The 15,385-nt window shown below is 43.9% G+C and overlaps 1 protein-coding gene across 3 annotated transcripts in view; it reads left to right on the top strand.

The window, feature by feature from the left end:
• Positions 1-14,529, top strand: part of Diras2 (DIRAS family GTPase 2) — a 31,172-nt gene extending 16,643 nt beyond the window's left edge. For 2 of the 3 annotated variants that reach the window (XM_021720143.3, XM_021720142.3), the window contains exon 2: positions 10,600-14,529. In XM_021720143.3, coding sequence (XP_021575818.1) covers positions 10,635-11,234 — 600 coding nt within the window. In that variant the 5' untranslated portion in view covers positions 10,600-10,634 and the 3' untranslated portion in view covers positions 11,235-14,529. Of the gene's footprint in view, positions 1-412; positions 635-10,599 lie in introns of those variants that run through there. The other variant, XR_013430001.1, reaches the window with a different exon arrangement.
• The last annotated feature ends 856 nt before the right edge of the window (positions 14,530-15,385 follow it).

Here is a 15,385-nt window from a genome sequence, read left to right as displayed (position 1 = left end):
CCAAATTCTCAGGCATTTCCAAATGTTTACTTTTAAAGGGGTGAATTCTTCTGCTCTTTAATTTTTCTCTGCTTTCAACTATAGTCATTGTTGATATCCACGGGGTTCCAGGAAACACAACCTCCCACCACCAGCAGAACAAATCTTAAAGACGCTCAAGTCTGGGATAAGGAATAGTTGTGCATAGAACTTATACTTCTACTTTAAATAATCACTAGACTGCTTACAATGCCTCAGGTAATGTGAACACTATCAGGCATCATTTAGGGAATACTGACAAGAAAATGTCTTTACGTGTTCAATACTGGCAGCACTTCTTTATTTTGAATTATTTTGATTGTGGTCGGTTCGATCTGCGGGTGTGGAATGCACCGATACAGAGGACTGACTATACTTGCTTTTTCTTAAACAGGTCTAATGCTGGGTACAACACAGAGAACAACGACTGTGGGTGTGTCTCCCCTGAGGTCTTCCTTGTATCTTATTCACATGGACCTAAGTTTCTTCAAAGGATGTTTGAGTGAGAACCTTTCGTGACCCAGAAAATCAAGATCTATTTTCCCTAGAATCTGAATCCTTAGTGCCCAGGATAGCCCCTCACCTGATTTTCATTATTAAAAAGTTCTGAATTCTTTATTGACATGCATTTTTGTATCAGTTGATAGTGGGGATGGGTAGAGTATCTCCTTTCCTTGTTCCTTCCGTTCCTCTCCCTGTCTGTGCGTACGCTTTTTAGAAGTGTAAGGGACTGCAGCGACAGTCAGTCCCACCAAGTGTTGAGAAGAGAGAAATGAATCTCTGCATCTAAAGTTCTCCAGACAGCTTTCCTGTGGGGGGGAGGGCTGTGGTCAGTAGACCGGTGCATCCAAGAGAATTTATGGTCACACCTCCGTAGCTAGGATGGTCTTTTCCTAGGTCCAGTTGAAATCCAGAGACCAACAGGCATCGGGGGAAACCAACAGTGTGATGGAGAAGAATCCCAATGAACAGAGCCAGAGAGATCTTAGATAAGGGAGGAGAACAGGAGCAGCCAATTTCAGTGAGCATCCTCATTCAAATTCAGTGTGGTATCACAGTTGTTCCTAAGATAAGAAAGTGCTTCTATGAAAAAGCAAAAAAAAAAAAAAAAAAAAATCGGCACAAGAAAGGTTACTGAAAATATAAGGGAGAAGCTTCTAGAGGAATCAAGAATAGAAACCATCAACCTATCATCTAACAGAAGCTATAGAAAGAAAAGATACAGGGGTGGAAATGATGTCATGTTGAGAGAGAGAAGAAAATTTTCCTGAGATGCAGACAAAAACCAGGGTTTTTTTTTGCCCTTTCTGCCCCCTCCCCTCCAAAGTTCAAAAGCAGTTCTAGATACATGATGATTAAGTGGTATAACTTCCAGGTGGGATGAGTGAGGACCCTAACTCTTTTGAAGAGAAAGAAAAAAAAATCCATAATTTCTTGCAAAGGAAAGAGAATCATACTGACTCTGGATTTCATGATCAAAACGCTGGATGCTAAAGTCAAAAATAAAATAACCCTTAAAATCTGAAGAAGAAAGAATCTGAATTTAGCTTGGCTGTATTTCTGAATTTCATCAATCCAGTGAGCGGGCACACACTCATATATTTTAATAACATCTGTGTTAGCTCATTATTCATTACTATAATGTAATACCTGAGGCAGACTACTTTATAAAGAAAAAGAAGTTTATTTCGGCTCATGGTTCTTGAGGAGCATGGTCAAGGGGGGGCTGTATCTGGTCCGTGTCCTAAGGTGGCACAGGGCAGAACACGGCAAGAGACAGGGAGCGGGTGATCGGGTGTGTGTTCACGTCTGTCCTGGGGTTCCACCTTAATGACTTCATCCAATACTAACCAATTTCTTAGAAAAAAAAAAAGCCCCACCTCTAAGCACTTAATCAGATTAGGTTTCTACTCTCTCAGTGACTCCGATCAGGGTGTAAATTTCAGTATTTGAACCCTCGAGGGACACGGAAATCATACCCAAGTCATAGAACGTCTACAGTGGTTTGTCAGAAATGTTTACACCAACACATTCAGTGGATTCAAGGAAACAGACAAATTGAGATTTTTAAAGTTGCCAACAGAGAGAGTTATTTTAGGGAAAAGATAATCCATAAAGAGTGTAAAATAAAGTGTTACAGACAGAAAATTGCCCTTCAATTAGCAAAGCTCGAAGGAAGAAGTTGCTCTTTTCTCTCCTCAGGGCTCCAATCTGCTGTCCACTTTGGTGGTGAAAAATATTTTAAGATTCGGTGAATGCCACTGTCGACAGGATTCAGAAACGACCTGCAGACAACGCACAGGAGGCTGATTTCATACTCTGGAACAGCCGGGCACAGTGGCATACACCTGTACTCCCGGTCACTCAGGGAGGCTGAGGCCGGAGGACTGCACTTTCAAAAGGCAGCCTCGGCAATTCAACGAGGCCCTGAGCAGCTTAGCCAGACCCAGTCTCAAAATGAAAAATACAAATGGGTTGGGGGATGCGGTTCAGTGGTTAAGTGATCCTGGATTCGATCCCTAGTACCATAAATAAATAGATATAAAATTTAGAATAAATTGCAGTATTGTCTCTCAAAACTTAATGATTGGTATATGCTTTAAAATATAGCGTGACTACCCAAACATCAGGTAATGGACCACAAAATAGTGTGTCTCCTAGAACTCCTGTGTTGGAGGTTTGCTCCCTGAGGTCGCACGTTAATGGTATGTGGAGGTGACATTGGGAGGGACTTAGGGTTAGACTAGGTGAGGAGGATGAGGCCCCCGTGATAACACTGGTGGCTTTATAAGAAGAAGAGAGCCTAAGGCAGCACACTTACTGTGTGGCTGCAGGATGCTCTGAGCTCCCTCAGGGTGATGCAGACCCCTCACAGCATGAAGGCCCTCCCAGATACAACCCCTTGGATCTCCAAGCTGAGTTAACTATCTCTCTCTCTCTCTCTCTCTCTCTGTTTGTATTAGAGATTGAACTCATGGTTGCTTAACCACTGAGCCATATCCCCAGCCTTTTTTTTTTAAATATATTTTACTTAGAGTCAGGGTCTTGCTGAGTTACTTAGGGCCTCACTAGATTGCAGAGGCTGGCTTCAAACTCGAAATCCTCCTGCCTCAGCCTCCAAAACCACTGGGAATACAGGCATGCAACCATCATGCCTGGCTAACTTTTAGAAAATATATTTTTTTTAAATTTTATTGGCTTTTTAAATTTATACATGGCAGTAGAATCTATTTTGATATAATCATAACCATCATGGAATAGATCTTATTTTAACTAGGACCCCTGTCTTGTGGATGTACACAATTGGTAAGATTCATATGTGTACCTAGAAAAGTTGTGTCAGATTTATTCTACTGACCCCAGTTAACTTTTATTCTTTCTAAATTATCCCGTCTCTGAGATTCAGTTATAGCCACTGAAAACAGAATAAGACATGAGGGAATGTAATTTGTTAATTTCATAAATATGGTCTCCAATCATTAAGTCAGGACATTAAGATTTATTCAAGTCATGAGTGCATGATTTAAAATCATGAGGTCAGATGCCAGAAAGGGAGAATGGTTTCAATCTTTCTAACAGCGGTTGTTTCTGAGAAGACAGAGTGGGGTCGTCCACAGAAAGGGCCTGGGTTTCGACAAAAGAACATTTTACACTTCCCTTACATATTGGTAATCAAGTGCACGCACTGTTATCTCTTGCTTGTTTTGAAGTTCACCACTTGTCGGTGGTTATTAAACACAGATCACTGCGGCTTTCTCCTGCTCTGCTGGTGAGCTCAGTGGTCTGGGTGGTCTGGGAAGGTTGAATGTGAGCATCCTGGGCTGCCGCCGCCACGCTCTCCTTCCTGCCGTCTTTGAGGACAGGCCTGCCACCACGCACACCCTGGGCCCCAGGGACCTGCCACCTTCCGGATGTGCTTCATGATTACCCACCACCAACTCCATATAGAACTTTCCTGCTCCTCTGGTCTCTACCTGACCCTTCACCCATTAATTGTCCTTCCCCGTTCCTGAATCTCCAGGTCTCAAGAAAGAGACATCTGCATTTCTCATCTAGTTCCTAGCAATCTCTTCAACTTTCATCATGGCCACACCCTGAGCAGCGGGATTGACCTCTTCCCGACCCCACTGTATCACTTATAGGAACCCTTGCTCATCTTCCTTTAGCTCCTGTGTTTCCAACCCAAAACTTTGCTTCCTGTTTCTTTCAGTTTTGATCCCTGACCTCATTTTCCTCAAATTGTGGGAGACGGAGAACAGATCCTCTTGGACTCCCCAGTTTTTTTTATGATTTTTTTCCTTTCAAATTTTGAGATTTTGTTTCTGTGATCATTTTAAATGAATCACATCGTTCAGGATCATCAAGGTAGTGACCTTATATAACAGCCCGTAGCGGGCTCTCACCCGCGTGGAGGTGCTCAGCGTATCTAGGGCCCGGAAGGCCAGGTTCACTCAGGTGCTGAGGCGGTGTCTTTTCCATTGCCCTTGGGTATTTGTGGCCGTTGTCATTCAGGGTTACCATTTCTCCTGGCATGGGTGTGATGGAGCCCATGCTTTCTATTGTGAGTATTTGGGATGCTCCCAATATCTGGCTATTAGGAATAAAGCGAAGCCTCTTACTTTTCATATGTTATTTTTTTCACACAGAGATCCATGGCCTGTTATTACAGGCCATCAACTCTTGCTTCTCTTTTAATTTAACAGCTTTATGGCAATATAACTCTCCCAATTAAAACGTACACCTCAGTAGTTTTTAGCATATTCGTACAGTTCTGACATTATTGCCACAATTAACGTTGAGACATCTTCACTGCCCAAGAAACCCTGTACCCACTAATGGTCACTCTCCATTTCTCCCCAGTGCCTGTCTACTGTATGTCCAGGAAGCCACAAATACACCTCTGTTGCTGTGTTAGCCAGCTTTCTGTCACTATAACAAAAATACCTGAGGTACTTCACTTATCGTGAGAAAAGGTTTATTTTGACTCACAGTTTTAGAGGTTTTCAGTCCAGGATTGACCCCTTTGCTTTGGGCCTTTGGTGGCGTATCGTGGCAGGAGTAGCAAAACTTCAGCTCATGGCTGTGGAGTGAGAGAGAAAAAGAAAGAGACCCGGGTCTCCTTTGAGGAAGCACCCCCCCCATGACCCAAAGGTCTCCCGTCAGGTTCCACCGCCTCCCAGTGGCACCCCTCTGGGAAATAAGCCTTTCCCACATGGATCTTTGGAGAATACTTAGATTTAAGGCACAGCAGACTCTATACATTTACAATGGTGCATATTTCATATAAGAGGGTTCACATGTGTGTGCGTGTTCTGGTTAACATTTCTTTCATCTGCACTAATGTTCTCAAGGTTTAGCCACGTTGTAGCCCGAGTCAGCACTTCATTCCTTTTTATTTGCAGTAATATTTCCTTGTTACATTGTATTTCACTTATCCACCACGTTGATGGATATTAGTATTGTTTCTACTCTTTGGCTACTGTGAAGAACATTGCTGTGAGCATGCATGTATATGTTCTTGCATAACCCTGTGTTTTCATTTCTTATGGGTGTGTACCTAGGAGGGGGATTTCTGAGTCACATGATCATTTCATGTTGACCTTTTTAAGGTACTGATACAATGTCTTCCAAAGAAGCATGACCATTTGCATCTTGACTAGCAATGCCCCAGGGTTCCAGTTTCTCCACATCCCTACTAACATTTGATGGTGTCTGTTTTTGTTATTGTATTTGCAGCCATCTGAGTGGGTATGAGGTCATATTTTGATAAGCTTTAAATTTGTTTATGTTGTATTTTCCTAATGACTAGTGATATTGAGAATGTTGCCATATGCCTTCATATATTTTTTTTTCTGAAGAAATGACTATTCAACTCTTTTCCCCACTTCTTAATTGGGTTCCTTGGTTGTTGAATTACTGAAATTAATCCCATTTCAGATACATGATTTAAAAAACGTTCTCCCATCCTGTGGGTTTCCTTTCTTGATAGTGTCGTTTAATTCTGCCAAAGTCAAATTTGCCTGGTTTTAATCTTATTGCTCACCAATGTAGTGACACATCTATAAAGTACTTTTTTTAAAAAGACAATATGAGAGTTGTTATCATAGTATGATATTTAGCATTCACAGTTATGGGCTTGATTCAGTACCACCAGAAAAGTTACTTCATCCTTTTCCCGTTTCCTCACGTTTGTAAAGGAGCATTCGTGTGTCTATCTGTAGGGCTGTTGTTAGTGTTAAAAGATACGTGCAAGGCACAGTGAACCATTATCCCTGGAACATAGTGTGTGCTCAATAAAAATCACTATTGTTAATACTATCATCACCGAATATTTGGAAAGTTCACTTGGGAAGCGTGTAAGAAGCTGATTAGTTTTATGGGGCTGAAATATTAATGGTAGTTTAAGTTTAGCACAAAGAAGAAAAAAGCATTATTTAATCCAACATCATAAAGGTTTAGGCCTGTGTTTTCTTCCGAGAGTCTTCTAGCTTAGGTATTTGATCCGTTTGGTGTCACTTCATTATATGGTGTGAGGGAGGGCTCCAGTGTCATTCTTCTGCGTGCGGACGCCCAGCACATTTGTTGAAAGGGCTATTCTTTCTCCATTGAATTTCCTTGGGAGCTTTGTCAAAAATCAATTGATTATTTCTGGACTCTGGATTCTATTCTAGGCCTCTCTATGTCAATACTGTGCCAGTACCACGCTGTGTGGACTATTTTAGCCTTGTAGTGAGTGAATTCAAAGCACAAATTCTCTAGCATTTTTCTTTCATTTGTCTCCAACACCAAACTTTTGGTTTTGTTGATTTTCCTCTATTCTTTAATGATTCTGTAAATCTAACGTAGACTGTAGTCTGCGTGTTCCTTGGATTTGCTCTTTCTTCCTTACAGCTTTAAGGTGGAGGGTCAGGATTCTGACTGGAGGTCTGTGTTCTTTCTGCACAAGGTGCTGGTAGCTACGGTTCCCCTCTGGACGGTGTTCCTACCTCCTGCTCCCTGGGCTTCCTGTCGCCTTCTTGCTCATTTTCCTCCCTTTCCATCTTCCTGCTCCTTGGTGACCCTTCTCTGCTTGATCCTTCCTGAAAGAAGCCAGACAGCCCGTGGCTGGGGCTTGTGCTGAGCGCCTAGTGGTGCCGTCTCGCACACCCTCCCTCCACAGCAGCCCTGTGAAGAAGGGGGCTTATCATCTCCACTTTATCATTCATGCAACTCAAATGCAGACGGTTTCAGTAACTCGACGAGTTCTTTTAATCGTACAAGTCAGATCTGACATTTGCTCTTCTCCTTCCACTCCCTCCTGGGGGAGCTCTGTAGGTTTGAGTGCTATTTTTGTGTGGATGACATCCCTGTATCTATCATTAGCTTGTAGATCTCTGCTGAGCTTCTAAACAAAAGCCCCGTCACCTACCAGGTGTCTCCCCCCACTGCCCTGCAAGCCGGGCCCCTCTGCAGCTCCTTCCTGGCCACTACCTTATCTCCAGACCTCCTTCCCGTGTCTTCCCTTTGGGTAATAACGCTGGCTCCTTCAGACCCACTCCCAGATGCCAGTTAACACCAACTTCCTGCCCCGAGATGAATGTCGGTGTTATTTCCTGTATTTGTTCCTTTCCATAAAATCCTTTCTCCTGACGGACATGCTTCTCATTCCCCAGCCATCTGGTGAGTTGCCTCCCGGGCTCCAGGCAGAATCCGATGCCCCACTACGTTCTTCTTGGGTCCTTGTTTGTAATTTCATGATAGCATCCTCCACATGGGGTGTCATGTTTCCATTCTTGAGGTTTTCTGCTAGCTACTGCTAGAAGGTGAGCATTGAGGTTGCATAGTGTGTAGGAGGTATTGCAGAAAGCTTGTGAAATACACGAATAGTTCTAAGGTGAGGGAATATTATTTACAGCTGGAATAAGACTTGTTTGAGACAGAGGTCATTGCAGAGTTATTGCCCCAGATCTCCCACCAGGGACATTATTCCTGATATCCCAGGTCTGATCAGGTGGTTCCTTTAGATCTCTCTTTTGCAGAACTAGTTTTATATCTATATATATCACTCAGGATTGTGGTGCCCGGGATTGAACCCAGGACTTTGTGCATGCAAGGCAAGCACTCTACCAACTGAGCTATATTCCCAGCCTGTGATGTACATTTTTAAATATTTGTGAAGTTATATTTTTTATTCCGTCTGCCTCACTTGATTCTGAACTCTATGAGTAGACACTGCATCGGTCTCGCTTCTGCACAGTTGTCTCCTGTTCCCTCATCCAGAGCCTGGCCTGTAGCCAAAGCTCAACTGATATTTATCTGGACAAATGAAAAACAGTCACCATGATTCTTTTTATGTTTAGTAGTTGCTATCTCTATTTTGGTTGCTAGTTTTATTATGGAGATGCCTTAGCACCAAAAAGAAATGCTCCCATATTCAGCAAACTCATAAAAAAAGCAAATCCCGTGGACCTAGAGATCTCTGGATGATATTGGGATTTGGGGCTTGTTAGGACAGGTTTTCTTCCAGCTAGATTCTTGGACTCAGTTCTGGAGTTAAATAAGCATAATACTAAACAATTCTGAGTGAGAAAACCAGCGTCCAAGCCTCACTTGGAGAATGCAGAGGACCTTCCAATCAGGTTCCATGTGCCACTGATTTTTTTTTTTTTTAGATTTAACTTATATGACAATTTATTTCATTTGTCCCAACCCTACACTCTTGGGTTGATCTTGATTATTTCATGAGCATTGAATACACTTCATCAAACTCTTCAGCAGGCTCTCTTTTAGTCTTTTCTTGTTAATGAACTTCCTGACATTTTTCTATTTCTTCTTTTATCATAGATACTTCTTTGTAGGTCTAGGATTCCAAAGTATGCACAAGAACAACTGAGGATTTGATGGAGCTAATTTGTAGGCAGATGTGCGTGTGGAAAGCAGAAGACGGGAGGTTGCAGTCTGGACTTTGATCTGACATTCTGTCTGCCAGGAGATTATATATATATTCATTGCCTAAACCCATTTCCTCCCATTGTTAATTATGTTTAATAATTTTTACTGGACTCTGAAAATGATTTTGCTCAGCAATGCTTATTATTATTCCATAATTACTCTAGGAATAGAAAGGGGAAAATGAGTACAATGCTTGTCTGCAGAAATGAATGGATTCCAGGATTTGCGTTAGATTTACCTCTCTGTTTTAGTTTAAAAAATGTGAATATTGCTTATTTCTTTGTTTTTTGCATCTTATGTCCTTCCTTGCCAAAGAGGAGACAGGATAAAAGATATTTGATGGTTTATAAATGAAAAAAAACACATGTACAATTCCCATGGACCAGGGGTCAGGTTTGTGATGGAAGGAAGGTCCATTCTACTCAGTTTTAATGGCGGCTAATAATTTTAATGACAGCGAGCCTGCTGATATTCCATTCCTTGTGATTCTTAAAAATAAAACACATCATTTTAGGTTCGATGAATAAAACGACTACCCAAGCTTCTTAGTTAACTTTTAAGTCTGTCTACATGGTGGTGATAGTCTCTGCTTGAATAATGCCCAGGACACCATGACCAGCCCTTCTACAGACAGCCTGTGGCTGGCCTGGCATCCATAGTGCCTTGGTTGGTGTCCAGTCTTGTTCCTCGCTGGCTGAATCACACTGTCGTCCTGAGCCCTTCTGTGTTTCCAGTTTCAACATGACACATCAGAAATAGTGACACCAGCTTCTTCAAGGTGGTAGGATTTCATGAGTTAACATGAACTTTAAATAAATATTAAAAGCTTCCTCATTCCTCCCTCCAAATATTAAAAAAAAAATCACACATGCTGTGTGTGTGTGTGTGTGTGTGTGTGTGTGTGTGTGTGTGTCTGTGTCTTCAGGGCATTGGTGAATCTCTCATCTCCTCCCATTGCCTATCCTTGATTCTGTCCCTCTTGGGATGACTCTGCATCTCCTTTTTTTTTTTTTTTAAATTTCTTACATATCTGACAATAGTGGAGTGCATTACAATCATAATTATCCATTCACAACACCATTTTTTTGTAACTCTGTGTATAAAATTTGTTCACTCCAAATTATGCCAGTATACATGAGCTCTTTATTATTATTATTATTATTTTGCATTACAATTCTCAATACACCTTTAGACCACATTCTACCATATCTCTGGCTGTCTATAAGGTACGTGGACACCAAACTCACATCTTCATACATGTATGTTGTATAATGAGGAGGGTCTCCTTCCCATGCTCCACCACCCATGCTCTTCCCCTTCGCCCCCCTTTCCCTCCCACCCCTCTTCCCCATCTGGAAGACTCTGCATCTTCTCCCTGAGCAGAGGGTCTGTGTGTGATGAAACTTGCTCAGAGTCAGGATCCAAGAAGGAGAAACAGCCTGGTTCCAGTTTGGCTCCTGCGCAGATGAGCTGCCCTCTGGGAGACGGGGGATCGGGCGCGTTTATTGAATTTAGAATCGTGGATGTTTCTAAAAGAAATCTGTTCTTGGGCTGGGAGAGTGGAAGCAGAGTCAGAAAGAAAGCAAAGTCATACTTTCCAAAGTTGATTTTTTATAAATTCATTCTCTCCACTTCTGGTTCCTCCGCCAGGTGTCCCCGGTGGACGGTGGGAGCCCTGCAGCAACATGCCTGAGCAGAGCAACGACTACCGGGTGGCCGTGTTCGGGGCCGGGGGCGTTGGCAAGAGCTCCCTGGTCCTGCGGTTTGTGAAGGGCACCTTCCGGGAGAGCTACATCCCCACGGTGGAAGACACCTACCGGCAGGTGATCAGCTGCGACAAGAGCATCTGCACCCTGCAGATCACCGACACCACGGGGAGCCACCAGTTCCCGGCCATGCAGCGCCTGTCCATCTCCAAGGGGCACGCCTTCATCCTGGTGTACTCCATCACCAGCCGGCAGTCCCTGGAGGAGCTCAAGCCCATCTACCAGCAGATCTGCGAGATCAAAGGGGACGTGGACAGCATCCCCATCATGCTGGTGGGCAACAAGTGCGACGAGAGCCCCAGCCGCGAGGTGCCGAGCGGCGAGGCCGAGGCCCTGGCGCGCTCCTGGAAGTGCGCCTTCATGGAGACCTCGGCCAAGCTCAACCACAACGTCAAGGAGCTGTTCCAGGAGCTGCTCAACCTGGAGAAGCGCAGGACCGTGAGCCTCCAGATCGACGGGAAAAAGAGCAAGCAGCAGAAGCGGAAAGAGAAGCTCAAGGGCAAGTGCGTGGTCATGTGAAGGAGCCCCTGCGTCCCCCGGCCTCGCCCCTTCCCCACCCCACGTGAACCCATTGTCCGGGCAGCATGTCCGATGCCCACGTGTTAGAACCTGGCACCTGACCGAGGCCCGCCCTAGTGTCCCCAAGAAGGCATCCCACACCCCCCACCAGTGACAATAAGCCACCCCTCTGTGGAGTCGCCCCGTCTGCCAGGCGGTGACATCCAAAGCCAGCGCGCTCAGCATCCCAGGGAACTGAGAGAGGTCACGGTCATTGATGAGGGCGGCCTCTGCCACGAGGAGGTAGGAAGACTCATACCCTTCAAAGCAGCAGAAGCTGGGAAGGCTGAATGTCACCTGCCTGCACGAGAGAGAGCCAGAGCTACCCGGCACCGACTCCAAACCAGCCGTTTCTCTCTGCTCAGAAGTCAATTACGTCTTTGGGGGGAGGAGGGAACCGTCAGGCAGAGTTGGTGGGAAACCCAGTCGGTCCAAAGTGAACCCCGGTGGCTCCCCTCCATAGATTTTTAACTGTATTAAAGATAAAGTAATCCAGCCTTCCTCAAAGGATGTGCATCCTCAGTTAATTCCCACCGGATCCTACCCTAAGGGGATGTATTCACCTCCTGTAGACCTAGTGAGCTAGTGTCATGTTAGCTGACGACTCATTATTTATTTTCACCTACCAGGATGAGTTCACGCATAGCACACTGCTGTGTCAGAAGTTCTTCAAGTTTTGAGTAAAGGTATTGTGACACCATTATTCAAACATCGCAATAATATTCCTGTGTTATACTTTGAGGGTTTTAGAATGTGAAGTTTCTTTCCTTTCGCCCCTGAGGGCTGTAACTTCTACCCCTCAGATTTTAAATTCAAGCAAATAAAGTAGCTATTTTTAGAATAAAAAAAATTCCCCTGGCCCCTCCAAGATTTTTGTTTTCTTCTTCAATAACTTGATCTGTACCCAGCTGGGTAACAGCCAACAAAGGCCATCCAGTGACCAGAAGCACATCATTTTTCTAAGTGACGTGAACATGTATAGGCTACACTTTGCACCTTCATGAAATATTTTGCAACAGAAGTTGTTCACTGTGTTTTTGATGACCTATCCAAATCAGGACTGTATTCCTGGACAATGCATTTAATCAATAGCAAACTCTTGCATGTTCTATTACACACATCCTTAAAGACCTGTTCAATGCAGTGTCCACCCTAGAAACCATGGTCCTCTTCTCTTAATGATTGTGTGTGCATCCTTAATACTTCAAACCAAATTCCAGCCACTGCTAGTTCCTGCAGGAGGCATGGGAGGTGATGGTGTCTGTACACAGGCTGGCTGTTCTGTCCTGGGCAGAGCCTACTCACCTTAACCGTTCTGCCATGGTGGTTGGGCTCTGCTTCTTGAGAAATTCCCACAAAGCCTGAGTTTTCCTGTTTTAGTTGGCAGAATGCATGCCTGCCCCAACTGGTGGATCATCCTCTTGGCCATCTGGGTAGGCAGCAGTGCACGCTTCTTGCAGACAGGGTCTTCCTGGATGTTGGGCATCAGTGCCAACCCCAGGCAGGACTTCCCAGCTGGAGATGTTACACAAACTGCCTTCTGCACCTGCTATTTTGATGACCCTTCCTGTGCAGGGTTTCCTGTCACAGCCACATAGACACCTTCATCCTCCAAAGCATACTTGGGCTCTCAGTATTTCCTAGTTTCCTTTAGTCCTTTCTTATTCAGTTCTCTTACCTGGTCTCATCCGGGGCTCTACCAGTGAGTCTCCTTGGCTTCACGGTCTTACCATCTCTTTGGGATTTAGAAAAGAGTTCCCTTGTCTTTTCCTGGGGAAATGATCATGCTGAGAAAGGAAGGGAGCCAGCAGGGAGCTCATGTCATTGGGCCATTCCCAGGCCCTCTTTAAATGCTTCATACAGGTGCCTTCCAAAGGCCATTCCGTAGTATTCCATCCCATTCCCCGTGAGATCTCGTTGTTGGATATTCTGGAACGTGTTTTTCAACGTGTCCCTACATAGTTTTTCCTATTCTCAGAGATTATTAGTTTGTCACCCGAATGTGAAGGCAATGGAAGAAGTTACAGAACTTTATGGCCAACGGGGATTGTCTAGAGTTGGGTGTGTTCTTTCTAACAGTAAACCATGATCTTTGCCACCAGCTGTCATGTTAATAAGGCGTTTATTGTGAATGCTTCCTGCCAAGTGTCCCATTTCCAATTCCCACCCAAAATGAGTCAGGATTTCTTTCCTTGGAAGCCAATTTCTCCATGTTTGAGTGCTTGGGGCTTCATCGATTTGAGGAGCTTATAATTATTGACAATCTGAGCTCACTCAGGATACACTCCATCCCTTTGTTCTTCGCCTGAGGGTTTATAGGGCAGGAAGGAAGGAAGCCTCCATCCTGGGGCTCCATTCTGCCATCTTTTTTGTGAACCCACCTGAGGATGTTGATGGTTATATCATCCTCGTCTTTCAGGAGCTCCCCAACTGACGTGGGACTTGAGGGGTTAGTAGCACTGAGCAGGTGGATTTCAACATGTGTTTGTTCCCGTCCTCAAATATGGAGTGGTGATTCCTGAGAATATGTCCTACACTGCACATGGGTGCAAACGGTTTTTAACCCAGTCCTAGAAAGTTCTAAAACTCAAAATATTGCTTTGAAGATGGCACTGTGGGATTATGCATGGGGCTCCATGAGTTCCCTTCTGTCCCCACTGGTCCCCTCTCCATCCAGTGACAAGCCATTGGCATGCATACAATGCAGCAAGACCAACACAAGAGCAATATTGAATTGTTCACTCTATCTAAAATTATGTATATTATATAGTTTATCTTCCTGCATTTTTGAAATATTAAAGTAGTAAACTGTACATATCTGTAAGCTAGTATATTTGTTTCACTGTTTGTAATATTTAAGAAAGGCTCATTCTTTGTAGAACAAAAGATGTACTCAATATTTTAAAAAATCGCTCTGTGATACTTTTTTTCTCCCCCAAATTTGGAATGTGTTGCACCTACATAAGCTCTCTGGAAATATCCATAAGGAATGGGACACGTGTAAATCCCTGAAGATATCTTGGAATCCAGTAGCCCACAGATCGTCTGTAGACAAAGTATTTGCAGAGCATGACTTTTATATGTGTGGGATATCAATATGTATATTTATATTAAGGTGTATCTATTGTTACAATTCCATTCTCTTATATTTTATTTACTCTGCAGGTCTAAAAATCACCCTTGCATACAAGTTTCTAGTTGCAGTGATGTTCTGAAAATCATGGAACATATTACAATAAAGTTTCAGATAATGACACCCTGGCTGGGAGGTGCTGGTGTCTCCTGTCCGTAAGTGAGTGGTGGGTGTGTGATGGGCTTCACTGGCTGCAGATGTGTATGCTGGCCAGCTTACGATGGGATGTCTTGGGAGACCTTGGGAATGGGGAAGTCCTGCTGATCCCTGTCACTGGGTGGAAATGAAGCTGATGTTCCAGGCACTCCAGGCTATGAAATGAGTTTGTGATAGAAAACCTACGTACCTTCTGCAAGGTGGGTGAGACTCAATCAAGAGGAGCTTAATGAGATCGTAAAGCGTTTGAAGGGGTCTTGTCACATCGTGAGCTTTCAATGGTGACAAATGAAACCAGCAGCTCACAGGACTCTACCTGGAAAGTTCACTGCAGTGTGAAAATCAACCTGTGCAAGTAAAGAAACCACCAGCAACTTTCCATTTCTTGAAGCCTCTTTGTCCTGTTTTCTGCTGGCCACTCCCTACTCCAGTCTCTGTCTCTTTTCAATTCTTATCCCCCCTCCCCCATCAGTGTTGCTACATTATTCAGAGTTTCCCGTTTATGCAAGATAATTACAATTAGCAGGTCCCATTAGGCCCCATTAAAGGACATTCTGGTACTTATTAAACTTTAATGTGCAAATGAAGCACTGGGGCTGGGATTCAGAAACCTCTGAGACAGGTCGGGGTGGGACCTGGGATTCTGCATTTCTGGCTCTTCTACAAGCCCACAGACTGCTACTTTTCCTTTTTCCCTTTTCCCAAATGAGAAATTTTTTTCCATATTTTTATTGGTGTATTATAGTTGAACGTGATGGTGAAATTTGTTGTTACATATTCGTACACACACTCCACACGTAAAAGAATTTGGCCAATATCATTT

This window comes from Ictidomys tridecemlineatus, chromosome 13 (genome assembly GCF_052094955.1).
Source record: "Ictidomys tridecemlineatus isolate mIctTri1 chromosome 13, mIctTri1.hap1, whole genome shotgun sequence".
NCBI lineage: Eukaryota > Metazoa > Chordata > Mammalia > Rodentia > Sciuridae > Ictidomys > Ictidomys tridecemlineatus.
The sequence above is the reverse complement of the archived record's forward strand: the minus strand, read 5'-3'. Positions and strand labels throughout refer to the sequence as shown.